The sequence below is a fragment of the Panicum virgatum genome, chromosome 1N, assembly GCF_016808335.1.
Source record: "Panicum virgatum strain AP13 chromosome 1N, P.virgatum_v5, whole genome shotgun sequence".
NCBI classification, from domain to species: domain Eukaryota; kingdom Viridiplantae; phylum Streptophyta; class Magnoliopsida; order Poales; family Poaceae; genus Panicum; species Panicum virgatum.
The window spans coordinates 37,099,071-37,119,017 of record NC_053145.1 but is presented as its reverse complement, the minus strand read 5'-3'; the positions used below and the strand labels follow the sequence as shown (position 1 = coordinate 37,119,017).

General features: G+C 43.0%; 1 protein-coding gene across 1 annotated transcript; it reads left to right on the top strand.

Moving 5' to 3' along the window:
- Nucleotides 1-560: 560 nt before the first annotated feature.
- LOC120655745 (probable LRR receptor-like serine/threonine-protein kinase At3g47570) lies at nt 561-4,495 on the top strand. Its single transcript, XM_039933712.1, has 2 exons — nt 561-3,709; nt 3,820-4,495. Exons 1-2 carry the CDS (start codon nt 676-678, stop codon nt 4,221-4,223), a joined length of 3,438 nt encoding a protein of 1,145 aa, XP_039789646.1. The 5' UTR covers nt 561-675; the 3' UTR covers nt 4,224-4,495.
- The last annotated feature ends 15,452 nt before the right edge of the window (nt 4,496-19,947 follow it).

Below are 19,947 nucleotides of genomic sequence, written 5' to 3'. Positions count from 1 at the left end.
TGCCTCCGGATAGTTACATCGAACCATAACAATCACATATAGTGGTAGACTGCCAGCAAAGTCTTTGTAGTGGCCATTGGGGCCAGAGCAAAAGAGACTTGACAAATCACCAGCCATTCACACTACCTTTGTGATGATGCTACTTAAATCGTCTAAAAGCACTCCGAAAACTGGACCATGCTGCCAGCTCCTCTGCCCACATTGCCATATATATATTGGCTCTTTTTTTACCGTGGAAAATATTGGCTCTCATATTGCATAAATGTAATTTCGATGTTAAATCTGATCTGGAATATCATGTATGGGGATGATTCAAGTGTATTTATTTAGTCCTCCTTGACATTATTCCTTATGCTTTGACACAAATAGCTAGGCCGATTACACCTGGTACAAGGTATAAAATTAATAAGTTTAAGCTAACATGTTTTCCAGCACTGACTTCCAAGTCTTCGTCCAGTACGTAGCAGCCATGAAGCAACCACTAGTGACCACTCCATAAAGCTCGAATGTTGTACCAAGTGATAATGTGGTTACATTGTGGAGCACTAACGGGTCATTCCAACTTGTGTCTCCCTGCACCAACTAAAGTATTATATATAGTGATAGAAACTCATAGTAACCAAGGCACAGACCATTCCTCCCATTAGTCATCCAAATACAGAATAACAAAAGAACATGGCTGGTCTGTTCATAAATCTTCACCAACACTTCTCTATTTCAGTTCATGTCTTCTTCATCCTACTCTGCACCTTGCCATCTTCAATTGCAATCACCGAAAAATTCTCGGATGCCAGACAAGCTCTCCTATCTTTCAAGCTGCAGCTCTCCAATGATCCTCTTGGAGCATTGGCCTCATGGAACAATGATTCTGCCAATTTCTGCAAGTGGCAAGGAATCACATGCAGTAAAAGGCACACTAATCGTGTCATTGCACTGGACTTGCACTCCAAGGGCCTTGTTGGTCAGATACCACTCAGTATAGCCAACCTCTCTTTCCTCACAGCCATTGACCTATCTGATAATCATCTCCACAGTGCCATACCCTATGAAATTGGTGGCCTGAAGAGGCTTAGAAAGCTGAACCTAAGTATGAATTCACTCGATGGCACGATACCTGCAGCTTTGTCATCATTGTCTAGCCTCGAGGAAATCAGCCTCTGGAACAATTCACTCTCAGGTGAGATCCCTTCAAACCTTAGCCGATGCTCCAAACTCAAGTTCATCCATTTCAGTAGCAACAAGCTCCAAGGAAGAATTCCTACATGGGTTGGGACACTCCCTGCCCTCCAAGCATTGATTCTGTCAGGAAATAACTTTGTCGGTAACGTCCCTGACTCATTAGGCACTACGCCATCTATTACCTATGTTAATCTAGGCCAAAACTACCTTACTGGAGGAATTCCACATAATATAACAAACAGCCAATCTCTGCAATACCTAGTACTCCCATATAATGGTCTTAGCGGCATGATTCCTCCAGAATTGTTCAATAGCTCATCCCTCGTGATGCTTGATCTTACACGCAATAATTTCACTGGAGCTATACCATCTGTCAGTTCAGTGTCATCACCTCTTTTTTCCCTTACCTTGGGCGATAACAGCCTTTCAGGAAGCATCCCTGTACCCCTGGCAAATTTTTCTTCCCTTTTGATGTTGTACCTTGGTGGCAACAACCTCGTTGGTAGCATACCTGATAGTTTGGGCATGTTGCAACTTGAAATATTGGATATAAGCATCAATAAGCTGTCAGGCTTGGTACCATATTGTATTTATAATATGTCATCATTAACTTTTCTAAGCATTGGTAATAACTCCTTTGCTGGAAAACTTCCATGGAACATTGGTCTCCTTCTACCTTCCATTAGCACATTGATACTACAAGCAAACAGATTTGAGGGTCCGATTCCATCCTCATTGGTTAATGCATCTAGTCTTGAAGTCCTTGATCTAGGGGTGAACTCATTCCATGGGTTAGTTCCTAAATTAGGGACCTTGACTATGCTGAAGGAATTGGACATAGGTGTGAATCACCTCGAAGGACAAGTTTGGAGCTCTCTTTCCCCTCTCATAAATTGCAGCAATCTGGTCAAATTGCTCTTAGATGACAATAAGTTCACAGGAAGCCTGCCTGAATCAGTTGGCAATTTTACGATAAATATGAACTGGTTATGGTTAAGCAAGAACAATTTTTCAGGAAGCATACCTTCTAGCATAGGGAACCTTAAGAACCTGACATTGCTTTATGCAGACCAGAATCAGTTAACTGGAAGTATTCCTTCAACCATTGGCAATCTTCACAAATTGGGTTCTCTAAGCTTGGCAAGAAATAAGCTTACAGGTGTCATTCCAAATTCTATCGGTAATCTTGACCAGGTGGAGGAAATGTACCTGGACAATAATGAATTAGAGGGGACAATACCATCCACTTTAGAAGGCTGCAAAAATTTGTTGATTCTAAACTCGTCCTCTAACAGACTTGATGGAAACATACCAGTAGAACTCTTTAGACTCTCATCACTTTCACGCGGATTGGACTTGTCCCACAACCTCATTAGTGGTTCCATACCATCACAGGTTGGGAGTCTTATCAATCTTGGACAGTTATATCTTTCGGGAAACCTGCTGTCAGGAAAAGTTCCATTTTCAATAGGACAATGTGTGCTTTTGCAATCCCTGAAATTGGATCGGAACTCCCTTGATGGGGGCATTCCTGAATCCTTCAGAAACTTGAAAGGCATTGAGGAAATGGACCTCTCTCAAAACCAGTTATCTGGACCCATTCCAAGTTTCTTCGGATTGTATACTTCATTGCGATACTTGAATCTGTCTTTCAATGATTTTAGCGGGCCAGTTCCAATTGGAAGTCCTTTCAATAGTACAGCTGAGGTATCTCTTCAAGGAAATAAGATGTTATGTGCATTTACTACAATACATGGGTTGCCACCTTGCTTGACATTTAACTCGAGTGGAAAAGGGATATCTTATATCATGAAGATTGTTCTTCCACTTGGTATTTTTTCCTTGGTTTCATTGCTATGTCTATTGTGGTTATTTTTCACTAAGAGGAGAAGACAACCTCAAAGGATTTTCATCAGTAACAGGAAGCTGAAGAAAGTATCTTATGCTAACATTTTCAACGGAACAAACAATTTCTCACCTGAGAATTTGGTTGGGATGGGTCGGTTCGGGGCAGTATATAAGGCTGTATTGGACATTGCTGCTCTTCCTGTAGCAGTTAAAGTGTTCAATCTTGAGCAACATGGAGCAGTGAAGAGCTTTTGTGATGAATGCAACGTCCTGAAAAGAATTCGCCACCGGAATCTAATCAACGTCATCACCTTGTGTTCTACCATCGATTACAGCGGGAAGGAGTTTAAAGCTCTCATCTTTGAATATATGCCAAATGGTAATTTAGAGAAGTGGATCCATCCAACAACATATGGATCTGGAGAGGGGCCATTAAGTCTTGGGCAAAGGATAAACATAGCCATGGATGTCGCATATGCTTTAGATTATCTGCATAACCGTTGTGTGCCTGCATTGGTTCATTGTGATCTGAAGCCAAGCAATATTCTATTGGATTATGACATGACAGCACATGTTGCTGACTTTGGATTGACAAAATTTCTGAATACAAGCTCATCCGTGCAGCAAAACAGCTCAACAATGTCATGTGGACCTATTGGTTCAATCGGATATATTGCACCAGGTTAGTCACTGAGCATCTACAAAACCATGCTTTCCATTTTATGCTTGTATCTATCTATTTCGAGTTATTTTATATATACCTCTAATTTAGTCACCATCACATCAATCTAGAGTATGCCTTGGGCGTCAAGAATACAACTGAAGGCGATGTCTATAGCTATGGAGTACTGCTGCTACAATTGATCACTGGAAAGAGACCAACTGATGAAATATTCAAGGATGGCTTAAACCTCCACAAATTTGTGTATGCCGTGTTTCCAGAAAGGATCTGCGAGATTTTGGATGCTAATTTGCTACAAGAACTCAGTAATGCTGGTTCTGATTCTGGAGAACAAAATTGTGCTGAAGCTTGGATGCATGGCTGCATTATCCCACTCGTCAAAATAGGCCTTTTATGCTGCGTGGAGCTGCCAAGACAACGAATGAGGATGGGCGATGTGTGCAGTGAAGTTGCAGGAATCAAAGACGAATACTTAATGTCACTGCTGCAATCGGAGCAACGCATTGGTTATTAGCTAGCTAGTTCTTAAGAGTGATGGTTTTGATTCAGTGATCACAAGAGGAGGGATGCTACTATGCAGATTATGTTTGAGATTGTCATTATTGTTATTGATTCACAGAATACACAATAAGGCAAACTAGTGTCGTAAAAAAAAAGACCAACTAGTCATTATATTTTTAGTTTCTACCGAAGTGGCCAAGTTTCCCTGCATTGGTTTGAGAATTAATACATGATACCACAAAGTTGTTTATTTCAAATATAATCAGCGGCACTTCTTGTTTCTTATAAATATAATGAATGTTGCCTGCCTCCTTCGCATGGCATACCAAATTTGTTTAGAAAGACCAATTTTGGCATCCAACTAAATGTGGTCCAAATTTCATAGTTAGAGCAAATTTTAGCTTTGGCAACACAAGCCAAACATTCTGTATATGCGTGGACGCGAGGATCAAAAAGCTGAAACCCTCTGTCCATTATTGAAAACTATGATAGCAGAGAAATGCAGCATGAAGATGAGGGGGTGATCATGAAAAGAAAAGGATGAAAATGGTGCAAACCATTCTCGTATTTATGACATCTTATCATTTTTTTACCTTTTTTTAAGATTCAACAATATGTTGGTTAATGGCTTTGATCCCCAAATCGGTCAGAGGACCGAATCTCCGCCCGTCACTCCACCAGTCATGTCTATGGCTGTGGGCCCTCCTTGTGCAGTGCAACAATAAAAAGAGAGGAAGCTCGCCGGGCACGCAATCCAACAATTGCCGTGCAACAGCGCCCCCCCCCCCACCCACAATACCCTGCTACTTCCTCTGTCCGGGAAAGGATGCAATTTTAGCTTTCCTCACGCAAACCAATAAAAAAGTAAAATGACATATACACCCCTACTGTACAGCATACTTCAAATATGCCGTGATTCAAACAAACTCTGGAATGTTTGGGGTAGAGAGCGGCAGCGAAAAAAAGCTCTGGGTGCAGGCACTTTTTTATTCCATGAGCTGCACTTGTTTTACTGTGGTGCCAGTCCATCAGCTCCCTGTCAGTGATTTTTTTTTTCAATTAGTGGGTCCCATGCTGAGTGGTGTATTCTAGAATTTCATTCTTTCTTGGACAATTTTTGAATCCTATAATTGCATTCTTTCTCGGACGAAGGGAGTACTTCACATCGACCCCTCGGCGCCTCGGCGACCACGCCTTCACCGCCATGTCGACTTCCTCCACCAAGCCCAAGCCCAACGTCTCCCTCCCTCTGGACGCGGCTGCTGCTTTTTTTTTTTTGAGACTGGACAACTAAGTTACAGCTGTAGTATCTGAACGCACACTCCAACACACCCACACACACTTACACACACACAACACACACCCTAGAGTGTATGCTAGACCTATACAAACTATACACACACCACGCGTCCTTCTAGAAATCGACGAAGTCTCATGGGCTCCGCAGACGAAGGGCATGTCGTATTACCATTGTGGCTCCACGCGTACGTACAGGACCTGCAAATCAATTTTGGGGGAAAACCCCGGTGCAGCATCAGGTTCGATCCCAACTGGGAATCGAACGCGGGCGGGTGAGCGAAGCGGCTGCTGCTTTGGCTGCGAGAGACAATGGGGAAGAGGAAAGAACGGGTTTGGGAGGCTGTAGGATCAAGAACACCGACTAGAGGGGGGGTGAATAGGCGGTTTAAAAACTAAAACCAATACCACTAGAGAAATTTAATTAGTAACAAAGGAAAGCCCTATGTCAAGCTATTACTATCTCTAGATGGGTTTGCAACCTAGGGTGACAAGACACAATTCAAGCTCTAGTAAAGAAAATTGCTCAAAGTAAATGCAAGTATTAAAGAGAGCAAGAGTAGTAACCAAGCTTGACACAAGAAATTATCCCGTGGTGTCGATGACTTGCCGGTCACCCCTAATCCACGTTGAGGTGGATTCCAAGAATCAACCGCTCCTCTATCAAGAACCTCTTGATCTTGAGCCGGCTTGAATCAAGGAACCGCTCCACACCTCGATTCCACTAGAGTTGCTCTTCACCACTCCGGTGAGGTGAGCACAAGACCTCTCACAACCGAAATCGGGGCTCCTCAACAATCTCCTTGGAGGTGCTCCACGAAATCCACTTCTCCAAGCCGTCTAGGGAGCGGCAACTCCCAAGAGTAACAAGTTGATGACGCTTGCTTGAAGTATCCCTAATGCCACAAAGCTCAAACTCTTGATGCAATGCACTAGGAAGCTCTCACACTCTCAAAAAATGCAATCTCTAAGCAAGTGTGTGTGAGAGAGGGATGCCTTAGCTCTAATATGTCAAGAATGCAATCCAAATGGCCAAGAGATGCACCCAATGGCCGGGCATTGGGTATATATAGACATCCCTCCAAAAACTAGCCGTTACACTCTTTTCTGCGAAATCGCGGACCGTCCGCGGTTCAAAAACCGGACTGTCCGCCGTTATAAACCAGTGAGTCAGAGTGCATTTAATGCATGTCAGAACTAGCCGTTAACCCCTGGCGGACCGTCCGCGCCCTGGTGGCAGACCGTCCGCAGTTAAGAGTTCCAACCTACCAGAGACTAACATCGTCTCTGGAACATTTTGAGATTTAGCCTGCGGACCGTCCGCGCCTCAGTAGCGGACCGTCCGCAGTTAAACTTTTCAGCCCAAACCAGAGAAACAACCTCTCTGGTACAAATTTGAAATTAGCCGGCGGACCGTCCGCCCACCTGGTCCGGACTGTCCGCCAGACCACCAGAGCCTCTGCAAGCTCTCTGGAATGGTCGCGGACTGTCCGCCAATCTGGGCCGGACTGTCCGCCCCTCTGGGCCGGACTGTCCGCCAGCCCACCAGAGCCTCTGCAAGCTCTCTGGAACGGGCGCGGACTGTCCGCCCCTCAGGCGCGGACTGTCCGCAGTTACTCAGTTAGCTCTCGAACTTAGTCTATTTCAAATCTTTTCAAAACGCCGTTAGCCCTCATGCATGCAACTAGACATTTTGAGCAAAATGGCACTAAAGACCCGTCAAGCATGAGTACACAACCCCTCTTGATAGTACGGCTATCTATCCAACAAATCCGGTCACTTTTCAACCACTAAACGCCTTGTGACCGGTAAAATACAAAGGCCCTATTTTATACCTTTGCCTTGAGCCCGAGCTTTGCTCATCATCTCCAAAATTCCATACGTACACAACCGAATTTCTTTCATCCTTGGATCAACCTATACTCATTATCTCAAATGAAATCGTTAATCCATAAACCGTTGTCATTAATTACCAAAACTCGAATTAGGGGCCTAGATGCTTTCAATCTCCCCCTTTTTGGTAATTGATGACAACACTAAATTTTGGAGTGATAGAAGTTTTCAAGTCAACTTTATACACTAGGCATAAGGTAGACTTGGAATTGAACTTTGGAAGAACTTACTCATTTTCTTGAAAATTTCAGAATATGGTATGAATAAATTTCCCAAGTTCGATGAGTAGAGAGAACTCCCCCTTGATATGTGCATATAAATTTTCATGAATACCAAGCACACATATATATATTTGAAACTTTTGACGGAGTTTTCCCTACAAGTGGAAATCGAGGCATACAAGATACAAGATATATATGATATGAACTTTGACATGGTTAGCACAACCTCACAACCACAAGATGAACATAAATAGATAAGAGTAGCACACACCAACATAGTTCATCACACAATACAACCCAAAAGTTCAAATCCAAACACAAGTCTTAAGTAGAGATCAAACAAGACACAAATAGGCATGAGTAGCAAGCGGAAGCCGAAAGCGAATGATCTCCATGAGATGTCCATGAGCTCCCCCTAGATCCAAGCACTCCAAAGCTCCTTCTCCCCCTTTGGCATCAATTGCCAAGAAAGTCAAACGGCTGGTGGAGGAGGTGGCGGTGGGTAGAACGGCTGGTGCGGGTAGAACTCTGGAGGCGGCACTGGAGCCGGAAACACTGAGTAGAAATGATCAGAAAACCCTGTGAAGGCTGTGCTGAAAGCATCAAAGCGCTGCTCTAGCTGCTCCTGTCTCTGCTCAAACTGCTCAAACTGCTCAGAGGAGGGCAAATCCTCAAAACGTGAGTCAAGGGCTGCTATATCTGAGTGTAAGCTCTCATGAAACCCCTGCATCTGAGTCATCATGGGCTGGAACATCTGCTGCTGCATGTTCTGAAAGTTGAGATTCATCTGATTCTGCATCTGACTAGCCAACCCCGCAATCTGAGAGGACATGCTCTCCTGCATGGATGCAAAGTATGGATCAAAGTAGCCAGCTGGAGGAGCCCACTGCTGCTGTGCTGGAGGATGCGGTGGTGGCATGGCATGCTGAGCTGCAGCTGCTCCCATATGAGCATCATCATCACTATCATCTTGCCCCTGTGCTTCGGCATCCATATCATCTCCAGGGAAGGGAGTCAAAGGCCTCAAGAGAAAAGCATTGTCATTCTTGAATGGCCTGAAAGGTGTGTGCTTGCTTTCACATATCCCTCTGAAGCTAGTTTTAACCTTGATGATGGACATAATGTATGGAGCAAAGTACAAGTTCATCTCCATGTTAAGCCTCAAGTCTGCAAGCTGATCCATGATAAGAGCAATGATATTGATTCTATTTCCATTCATGATATGAGATATCACATTCCAATAGTGCCCTCTAATCTTGTCCTTGTTGCCACTCTTAGGCATGAATGTGACTCTAACAATTTTATTGATCACTGCAGGATGATGCCTTAGACCCTGAGTGCCCCCAAAGCTTCTAGCAATTCCAAGATTTACAGGCTCATAGAACATTGGGTAGTCATTCTCATCTAGAGGGTTTTCTAGCACAACATTCATACTATGCTCACTATTTATGACATTATAATCCAATTGATTTGCCTCAGCAAACTGTGCAAATGTAGCACCATAGGTTCTTTTTCCAGTTGTCCACCTAAATGTTTCCTCAACCATGTTGATTTCTAGAGTGGCATAGAACTGGCGTATCACTGTTTCATTCCAATCACACCTATGCTGCAGAAAATCAGCTAACCCCATTTGCTGAAATCTATCCACTAGATCAGTCATGACTTGATGTTGTCTCATATAGCCTAAGTCAATGGTCTGATGTTTGAAGACATTTTTCTTAATTAAATGACCAAAGTAAGCATCTTTTTGTACCTCGGTTTTGAAGAAGAGAATGTTGGTGTCACGAGGCAAGCTGAACTGATCCACTGCTCTTGCATTTGCATAGCTCTCTGCAGTCCACTGTCGGCTAGGTAGATCTAACCCCATCAAATCTGTAACATCATTGTCAACCCCCTCAGTATCTTCCTCTGAGGACTCATCACCAACATCTCCCACTGAAGATGCAGCAGCCATCTCACTGACATTTGGAGCATAGTCCACATCATCCGAGTCATCACTATCTCTTTGCCTTTTAGAAGTCATTGCCTTTTTGATTTTCGTAGCTGTGGCCTTGACGATCTTCCGGGGTGGCCTGAGATCAAGATTTAACCATAAGAACAATTACTAAAGTCATAGAATCAATCCTTAATGATAAAGCTCAATTCAGCACTGATCTGAGAAAACTGATACTAGCGGACTGTCCGCACTTCTGAACGCGGACCGTCCGCGGTTCATGAAATACCACGGCGGACCGTCCGCGTCCAGCAGGCGGACTGTCCGCGACCCATCTGTTCTGCACAGGAACACAAAATCGCCCTCATCTTTGATTCATCCATATTTTGAGTTTTGATTCAAATCAACCAACCAAACTTTAACTCTAGCAACTCCTCATCACTAGGAATAAGATCCCCCAAGTATTTGCACGAATCCATGGAAAAAAATAGATCGGAGCATCTAACCCGTACTCTTTCCAATAAAGAAATCCAAGAACAAGAGTTAGGGATTCATTGAAATACCGCGAGGACATGATGCACTATCTTGAGAAGAGTCCGGGGATGTGCTCGGACCGTCCGGGAACCACTCCAAAAGGGCTTGACCTTGTCGTCTTCCCCACATGCTTGAGAGAGAAAGAGAGAGACACTTTTGGAGTAGTGTTTGGTTTGGTGGGGAGGTGAAGGGGACATCCAATATAAGTCAAGTCTGGCCGACCCCACGATTCTGTCCAGTCGCGGACTGTCCGCGGTCCTTTGGCGGACCGTCCGCCTTTGAAATTTTTACACTGCAACTGACTGAAACTGCCTCTGCCCAAACATGCGCGGACCGTCCGCGGTCCTTTGGCGGACTGTCCGCAATGAATTTTTGCGGTTGACAACTTCTCTGCAGAACCTCTGGTGAATAAGTCCAGTTAACGGCGGACTGTCCGCCCCTTACCCGCGGACCGTCCGCGCTACCAAAAATCTGACAAGTCTGAATTCTGCCAATTTTCTCAATTCCAACTCTAATTTGGGATCATTGCTCAAATAAAAATCTAAAAATCTCAAATCTTGCATGAAAACCTTCAAACAACTTATATGAGCAAGTTTCAACAAGAATTCAAAAATAAATCGAGTAGAATCATGAAAACTCATAAATGGCTCAAAAATACCTCAAAAATTCATAAAAATGAAACAAGAAGTGCATGAAAGAACCATATGCCACATGTGCTAGTTTTCAAGCCACATTTGAGAAGTCAATTATGTTTAACTCATTTCTCAATTTGCAAAAACGAGATTCATCCAAAGGCTTGGTAAAGATATCGGCTAATTGATCATCCGTGCCAATACCATCAATCTTGATATCACCCTTGTTCACATGATCTCTAAGAAAATGATGGCGGATATCAATATGCTTGGTTCTTGAATGTTGAACCGGATTAGAGGCAATCTTCACGGCACTTTCATTATCACACAACAAGAGAATTTCATCAAATTTCACACCATAATCTAGAAGAGTTTGCTTCATCCATAATAATTGAGCACAACAACTTCCGGCCGAGATATATTCCGCTTCGGCGGTTGAAAGAGCCACGGAATTTTGCTTCTTTGATGACCATGATACAAGAGATCTTCCAAGAAATTGACAACCACCGGAAGTGCTCTTCCTATCAACCTTGCACCCCGCATAATCCGAATCCGAGAATCCAACCAAATCAAAATGAGCCCCCTTGGGATACCATAAACCAATATTAGGAGAATATTTCAAATATCTCAAGATCCTTTTGACGGCGGTCAAATGACATTCTCTAGGTGCGGCTTGAAGTCGTGCACACATGCAAACACTAAACATGATGTCGGGCCTAGATGCGGTCAAATAAAGCAAACTACCAATCATAGAACGATAAAGCTTTTGGTCAACCGGGTTACCTCCCTCATCTAGGTCGAGATGCCCATTTGTGGCCATAGGAGTCTTGATTGGTTTTGCATCTTCCATTCCAAATTTCTTCAAGATATCCTTCACATATTTTGATTGACACACAAAGGTGCCTTCCTTGAGTTGCTTGATTTGAAGTCCAAGAAAGAAACTCAATTCACCAATCATGGACATCTCAAATTCCCTAGACATCATTTCACCAAATTCCTCACAAAAACTTGGGTTAGTTGAACCAAAGATAATATCATCGACATAAATTTGACAAACAAACAAGTCTTTACCAATATCTTTAGTGAACAAGGTAGTATCAACCTTACCAATTTTGAAGCCCTTAGAGATAAGAAAATCCCTCAATCTTTCATACCAAGCTCGTGGAGCTTGCTTAAGACCATAAAGAGCTTTAGAGAGCTTGTATACATGATTTGGCTTCTTGGGATCTTCAAAACCGGGAGGTTGCTCAACAAAAACAAGTTCACTAATTTTGCCATTCAAGAAAGCACTTTTCACATCCATTTGAAAAAGTTTAATGTTGTGAGAGCAAGCATAAGCTAATAAAATTCTAATAGCTTCTAATCTAGCAACGGGAGCAAAAGTTTCACCGAAATCCAAACCTTCGACTTGAGTGAAGCCTTGAGCGACCAATCTTGCTTTGTTCCTCACAACCATTCCATCTTCATTTTGCTTGTTTCTAAAGACCCATTTAGTGCCAATAACATTATAATTCTTGGGCCTCTCAACTAAATCACAAACTTGATTCCGGGTGAAATTATTTAATTCTTCATGCATAGCATTCACCCAATCCGGATCTCTCAATGCTTCATCTACACGGTTAGGTTCAAGAAAAGATACAAAAGAATAATGTTCACAAAATGAAGCGATGCGAGATCGAGTTTGGACACCCTTACTAATATCACCCATGATTTGATCCACCGGATGATCCTTTGCAAGAACATGATGAATTCTTTGAGGAATAATGGGTTCTTGAGTTGATGAAGAAGGTGCACTAGATGAACCAACATGATCTTGTACTTGAGAATCATCATTACTTGAATCTTGTACAATTTGTTGTGCTTGATCATTTGAGATAGAAGTTGAAGGATTAACTCTAATTGAGATAGAAGGGCCATCTTCATCTTCATCTTCTTCTCTTGGTCTAACATCACCAATTGATATGTTTTTCATTGCATTTCTCAACCCATCACTTCTCACATCATCAAGATTTTCTTGTTCATTTTGAGACCCATTGGTTTCATCAAACTCAACATCATAAGCTTCTTCAACAATGCCATGTGTTTTGTTGTAGACCCGATAAGCCTTGCTACTAGATGAATATCCAAGAAGAAAACCCTCATCACATTTGTTTTGAAACTTTGATAACCGAGTTCCCTTCTTGAGAATATAGCATTTGCAACTAAACACTCTAAAATATGATATATTTGGCTTCCTTCCAATGAGCAACTCATATGGGGTCTTGTTATGAAATCTATGGCAATACAATCTATTTGAGGCATGACAAGCTGTGTTGATTGCTTCGGCCCAAAAGCTATCCGAAACATTATACTCGGAGAGCATTGATCTTGCCATATCAATCAAGGTTCTATTTTTCCTCTCAACAAGACCATTTTGTTCCGGAGTGTACTTGGTTGAGAATTCATGCTTGATTCCTTTCTCATCACACCATTCCTCAACTCTTGTGTTTCTAAACTCACTTCCATTGTCGCTCCTCACTTTCTTCACTTTGAGCTCAAATTCATTTTCGGCCCTTGTAAAGAATTTCTTGAATGTGTCATATGTATCGGCCTTGTCATGAAGAAAGAAAACCCATGTATATCTTGAGTAATCATCCACTAACACAAGACAATAGCAATTTCCACCTATACTTCTATAAGTTGTAGGACCAAATAAATCCATGTGCAATAATTCCAAAGGTCTCTCGGTTGACATGACACTCTTAGTGGGATGAGTATTTGCAACTTGCTTTCCGGCTTGACATGCACTACAAAGCTTATCTTTATCAAACTTCACATTCTTCAAGCCAACTACTAAATCATGCTTCAAAAGTCGGTTGAGTTGTTTCATGCCAACATGACCAAGCCTTCTATGCCATAACCAACCCAAAGATGATTGAGTGAATAAGCAAGTGGACAAATTTGCCTCTTTAGTTGCAAAATCCACAAGATATACATCCTCATGTCTAAATCCCGTAAAGATGTGATCTTTTCCATCCAAGCTAGTCACTACAACATCATCTTTAGTGAAACTACACTTATATCCAAAATCACAAAGTTGAGTGACCGCTAAGAGATTAAACTTGAGAGAATCAACCAACAATACATTTGAGAGAGAATGATTGCTTGAGATAGGAATTGTACCAACTCCTTTGACTTTGCCCCGGCTATTGTCACCAAAGATAATGTCACTATAGCCACCAACATTCTCATCTAGAGAGGAAAACATCATTTGATCTCCGGTCATGTGTTGAGTGCATCCACTATCAAGCACCCAATGTCTTCCCCCGGACTTGTAATTCACCTACAAAGAGGAAGTAACCTTTTTAGGTACCCAAACTTTCTTGGGTCCTTGAACGTTAGTAACCACATTAGTGACCAAGACTTTTGGCACCCAAATGGCATTCTTTTTAGCACCATTTATAGGTATCCCAACAAATTTTGCACTAACATTGCCATTTGAATTTTTCATAAGCATGTAACTTGAATCAAAGGATATGACTTTCTTGTTGGTGCAATTCTTCTCAACATGTCCAACCTTCTTGCATTTTTCACAATATGGCTTGCCACTACTCTTCACAAAGGTAGTTTTGGTTTGCACAAAAGCCTTCTTCCCTTTCTTAGGAATATATCCAAACCCTTGCTTGTTCAAGGTGAACTTTTGGCTTGCCCAACAATGATTAAACTTTGCTCTACTATCATAGCATTTTCTCAAATCATTAGTCAAGCAAGTAACCTCTTTCTTTAACAAATCATTTTCCATAATGAGAGATTTATTGCAAGATGAGTTATCAATTTTAGTGCACAAAGAACTAGTAGAGCTAGAACCACAAGATTTATCATCAATTAAATCACAACTAACACCAATGCTCAATGTTGCTTTTCTTTCATGACTAAGCAAGGTATTGTGAGCTTCCTCAAGCTTCTCATGAGTTTCTTTGAGATTCTCATGAGAAGTCTTTAGCTCCTCATAGGAATCTTGAAGAGAAGTAAACTTCAACTTCAAGTCCCTCAATTTAGCCTTTTCCTTTGTCATGAATTCATCGGCATCATTAAGCATTTCAACAAGATCATCATATGAAAGTTCATCAAGTTCATCATCTTGTTGTACCTTTGCACCACCTTTTACCATAAGACAATGTGGTGTAGAGAAGAGTGATGGAGCCTCCTTGATGGCGATCCCGGCAACTCCCTTGGATGGCTTGTCATCATCATCATCATCATCGGAGCTTGCATCGGAATCCCATTCAACAAAATAAGCTTGGCCATTCTTTTTCTTCTTGATGAACTTCTTCTTCTTCTTTTCATCATTTTTCTTGTCCTTTTTCTTATTTGGACAATTGACAATGATATGACCTACTTCACCACAATTGAAGCAAGTCTTGTCCACAAAAGGATTTTTTCTTGATGATTGACCTCTCTTGCCAAAGCTCTTCTTGCTCATCATTCTATTGAATCTCTTGACAAAAAGAGCCATCTCCTCATCCGATTCTTCTTCTTGGCATCCACTTTCTTCTTCATTTTTGCTATCTTGAGCTTTGAATGCCACACTTTTCTTTTTCATATCAATTTCTCCACCATGAGCTTCATCTTGAGATTTCTTGAACATGTCATGGGTGAGAATTTCTCCCAATATTTGTGTGGGAGTTGCGGTCTTCACATTTGACCTTACAAGTAAGGTCACAATTGTGTCATATCTTTCCGGAAGACATCTAAGAAACTTGTGGTTGAAATCCCCATCCGGTACCTCAAATCCAAGTCCCTTGAGATCATTTACAATGTCATTTAGCCGGTTGAACATCTCGGCTATGCTCTCATCCTTCTTCATGGTGAATTCACTAAAATTTCCTTTAAGCAAGTATAGCTTGGCCTCCTTCACCGTTGATGTACCCTCATGAATTTCCATGAGCTTCTTCCATATGTCATTTGCATTTGTGAGGCTCTTGACTCTATTGAATTCATTTACATCAAGAGCACTAAAGAGCACATTAACCCCTTGATCATTTAGTGTCTCATTTTCCTCATCTAGGGGTGTCAAACTCTTTGGGTCCAAAATGACATATCCATCATTTACTACTCTCCAAAGCTTTCTACTCATGGCTTTGAGATGAGCCGACATCCTAGTCTTCCAATAATCATAATTGTTCCCATCAAAGAACGGTGGCTTCCCAACATGAATCCCATGATCACTAGTCATTGTTCTACTCCAAGATGGTTAAATCCTTAATTAATGGAGTACTTAGCTCTGGTACCACTTGTAGGATCAAGAACACCAACTAGAGGGGGGGTGAATAGGCGGTTTAAAAACTAAAACCAATACCACTAGAGAAATTTAATTAGTAACAAAGGAAAGCCCTATGTCAAGCTATTACTATCTCTAGATGGGTTTGCAACCTAGGGTGACAAGACACAATTCAAGCTCTAGTAAAGAAAATTGCTCAAAGTAAATGCAAGTATTAAAGAGAGCAAGAGTAGTAACCAAGCTTGACACAAGAAATTATCCCGTGGTGTCGATGACTTGCCGGTCACCCCTAATCCACGTTGAGGTGGATTCCAAGAATCAACCGCTCCTCTATCAAGAACCTCTTGATCTTGAGCCGGCTTGAATCAAGGAACCGCTCCACACCTCGATTCCACTAGAGTTGCTCTTCACCACTCCGGTGAGGTGAGCACAAGACCTCTCACAACCGAAATCGGGGCTCCTCAACAATCTCCTTGGAGGTGCTCCACGAAATCCACTTCTCCAAGCCGTCTAGGGAGCGGCAACTCCCAAGAGTAACAAGTTGATGACGCTTGCTTGAAGTATCCCTAATGCCACAAAGCTCAAACTCTTGATGCAATGCACTAGGAAGCTCTCACACTCTCAAAAAATGCAATCTCTAAGCAAGTGTGTGTGAGAGAGGGATGCCTTAGCTCTAATATGTCAAGAATGCAATCCAAATGGCCAAGAGATGCACCCAATGGCCGGGCATTGGGTATATATAGACATCCCTCCAAAAACTAGCCGTTACACTCTTTTCTGCGAAATCGCGGACCGTCCGCGGTTCAAAAACCGGACTGTCCGCCGTTATAAACCAGTGAGTCAGAGTGCATTTAATGCATGTCAGAACTAGCCGTTAACCCCTGGCGGACCGTCCGCGCCCTGGTGGCGGACCGTCCGCAGTTAAGAGTTCCAACCTACCAGAGACTAACATCGTCTCTGGAACATTTTGAGATTTAGCCTGCGGACCGTCCGCGCCTCAGTAGCGGACCGTCCGCAGTTAAACTTTTCAGCCCAAACCAGAGAAACAACCTCTCTGGTACAAATTTGAAATTAACCGGCGGACCGTCCGCCCACCTGGTCCGGACTGTCCGCCAGACCACCAGAGCCTCTGCAAGCTCTCTGGAATGGTCGCGGACTGTCCGCCAATCTGGGCCGGACTGTCCGCCCCTCTGGGCCGGACTGTCCGCCAGCCCACCAGAGCCTCTGCAAGCTCTCTGGAACGGGCGCGGACTGTCCGCCCCTCAGGCGCGGACTGTCCGCAGTTACTCAGTTAGCTCTCGAACTTAGTCTATTTCAAATCTTTTCAAAACGCCGTTAGCCCTCATGCATGCAACTAGACATTTTGAGCAAAATGGCACTAAAGACCCGTCAAGCATGAGTACACAACCCCTCTTGATAGTACGGCTATCTATCCAACAAATCCGGTCACTTTTCAACCACTAAACGCCTTGTGACCGGTAAAATACAAAGGCCCTATTTTATACCTTTGCCTTGAGCCCGAGCTTTGCTCATCATCTCCAAAATTCCATACGTACACAACCGAATTTCTTTCATCCTTGGATCAACCTATACTCATTATCTCAAATGAAATCGTTAATCCACAAACCGTTGTCATTAATTACCAAAACTCGAATTAGGGGCCTAGATGCTTTCAGAGGCGGACGGCCGGGCAGGAATTTTTTCCTCGACGAGATCAGCGGACGGTGGGCAGGGCCTGCTGGACTGGATCCAGCCCAGATGGGAAGGGTGTTTCCCGACCCAGGCCCAGGTTGAGGCTAGGGACGCGGGGGAGTGCTACACTCTGATGGGCCGCAGGCTGTTTTTACATGCTGGGCCGTCTAGTCCCGCAAGTAGCAGCGCGGCTAGTCCGGCCGCAGGTCCATTTCGTGGCTAGGCGGCATGCCAGTAAAGGGAGTCTTAGTTTTTATCTTTTTCAGAAGCTAGTTTGATACTTTAAGTCTAGTTTTTCATCTCAATGTCAGCATAATTTTAACACATCTGATATTAATGTCAGAGAATAATTTTAACACGTCAGAGAATTCAGTAATCTTTATTTAATTACAGAATTTTGAAACTTAAATAGGAAATGAAATTGTATATTAATATCCAGGAATTATTTTAACACATCTAATTCAATAGCTATATGTAAGAGAGAATTCTATTTATGATATTATTGTCATAGAATAATTTTAACACATCATACAATTCAATAATCTTTACACTGCTAGAAAAATCAACATTTGTACCGGTCAGCAACCCCCCCTTTAGTACCGGGCGGCTGACCGGTACCGACTGGCCGGTACTAAATGGCACCGGTCAAAACGCCCGGTACTAAAGTGGGCGTTTAGTACCGGTTGGTAACACCGGCCGGTACTAAACAGTTTTACAGCCAAAAAATAAAGAAAAAAATACCTTGAAGTCACAAGTCACGTGAATTTTTCACGCGTAAATGCACGTGCGCAGTCGCGAGGATTCGAACCCACGACCTCCGGCCTCGCGCATAGCTTCCTTACCATCCCACCTATGCGCCAGATGTGATTGGGTAGAAAATGCATTCCTTTTGAAGTAACCCGTAGAGAGCCATTTAGTACCGGGTCAAGACACCAGCCGGTACTAAAATGGCTCAGGGGATGTTTAAATTTTGGCCCGGTACTAAAATGGGGCAACATTAGTACCGGACCAAAATATGCCCGGTACTAAAGGCCGCGGACGAATGAGCCATTTTCTACTAGTGTTATGGGTACCCCTATATATCTGAGATCTCTCCATCACACATGTAGCTTTCATGAAATTATGATCCATGTTGGGAATCATGGTCCAGTTGTCAGCCTTAATTAGGGGATGAATTCACAATGACATGTTATGAGACACATATCCATGTTGAGACACTGTACATGTCATCAAATTGGCAGAAATATATTTGAACTACATGAAATAGTAGATGACTGTATACGGTAATATATTTCCTCATTGCTGAAATAGTCAATTTTTTAAAATTTCTCAATATTCTCTAAAACGTATGCACCCATAAAATATTTGATTTCCATCTTACAAAATTGGTACAAAAAATTGTGAATAATATAGTTTCAAATAAAAAATGATGAAGACCTTATGAAAAAATGTTGAAAAAAATGGTACAACATGAGAATTGAACGTGAGACCTATTATAGGGAATAAAGCAATTAATTGAGTCACCATTGCACCACGTGCTAAGTACATTGTTGAGGTAGAATTAGAAAAAAAAATAACATGAGATAGAAAAAAAATGCCTTTTGGGAGGATTGGCTCAACCCGGCTGAAGGGCCCTAACCCGCGCCCAACTAACCAAGGCATGAAAACAGATGACCATAGATACAAATTTTGGAATTTGAAAACAGCTGCGCGAGCTAAGGATTATAAGCTGGTAACGGCAACGTTGGGAGGGCAAGGCGGGACAAATCCCACCACACCTGCGCGCAGCGCGAGTAACAAATTGTAATGGACCGGATTGTAGGCCAGTGGCCCAAAGAGAGAGCAGCACGATCTTCGGAAGTTGCAAGTCTCCGGAAGCAGCCTGATCTCCTTCCGATTCTTCTGCTGATTACTCTAGTTTCCATCTATCGTTCCGCAGATTACTCCTTCGGTTGCGCGCGCCGGCCACGAGGAAGGCCGACAACGACAGGCTGCCGCCAGCGTGACACGCCCGTCCGAGCCGCAGCCGGACCACTCGTCGGCGGCACCAGCCTATCGAACACGCTCGTGTCCGACAGCCCGAGCTCCAAGCGGCCGCCAGAGCTGCTAGGTGGGCACCCTGCTCCGTAAGTATTTTGGACAATCGAGGACAAAAATGGATTCGTCGGCTCCTAGGGATGGCCATGCTCACGCCCGTTTGCCTTGGTTGCATCCAGCGCCCCCGGAACGTCGGCGCCATCTCGCCGGAACCATCGTCCATCTTTGTCTCACGGTGA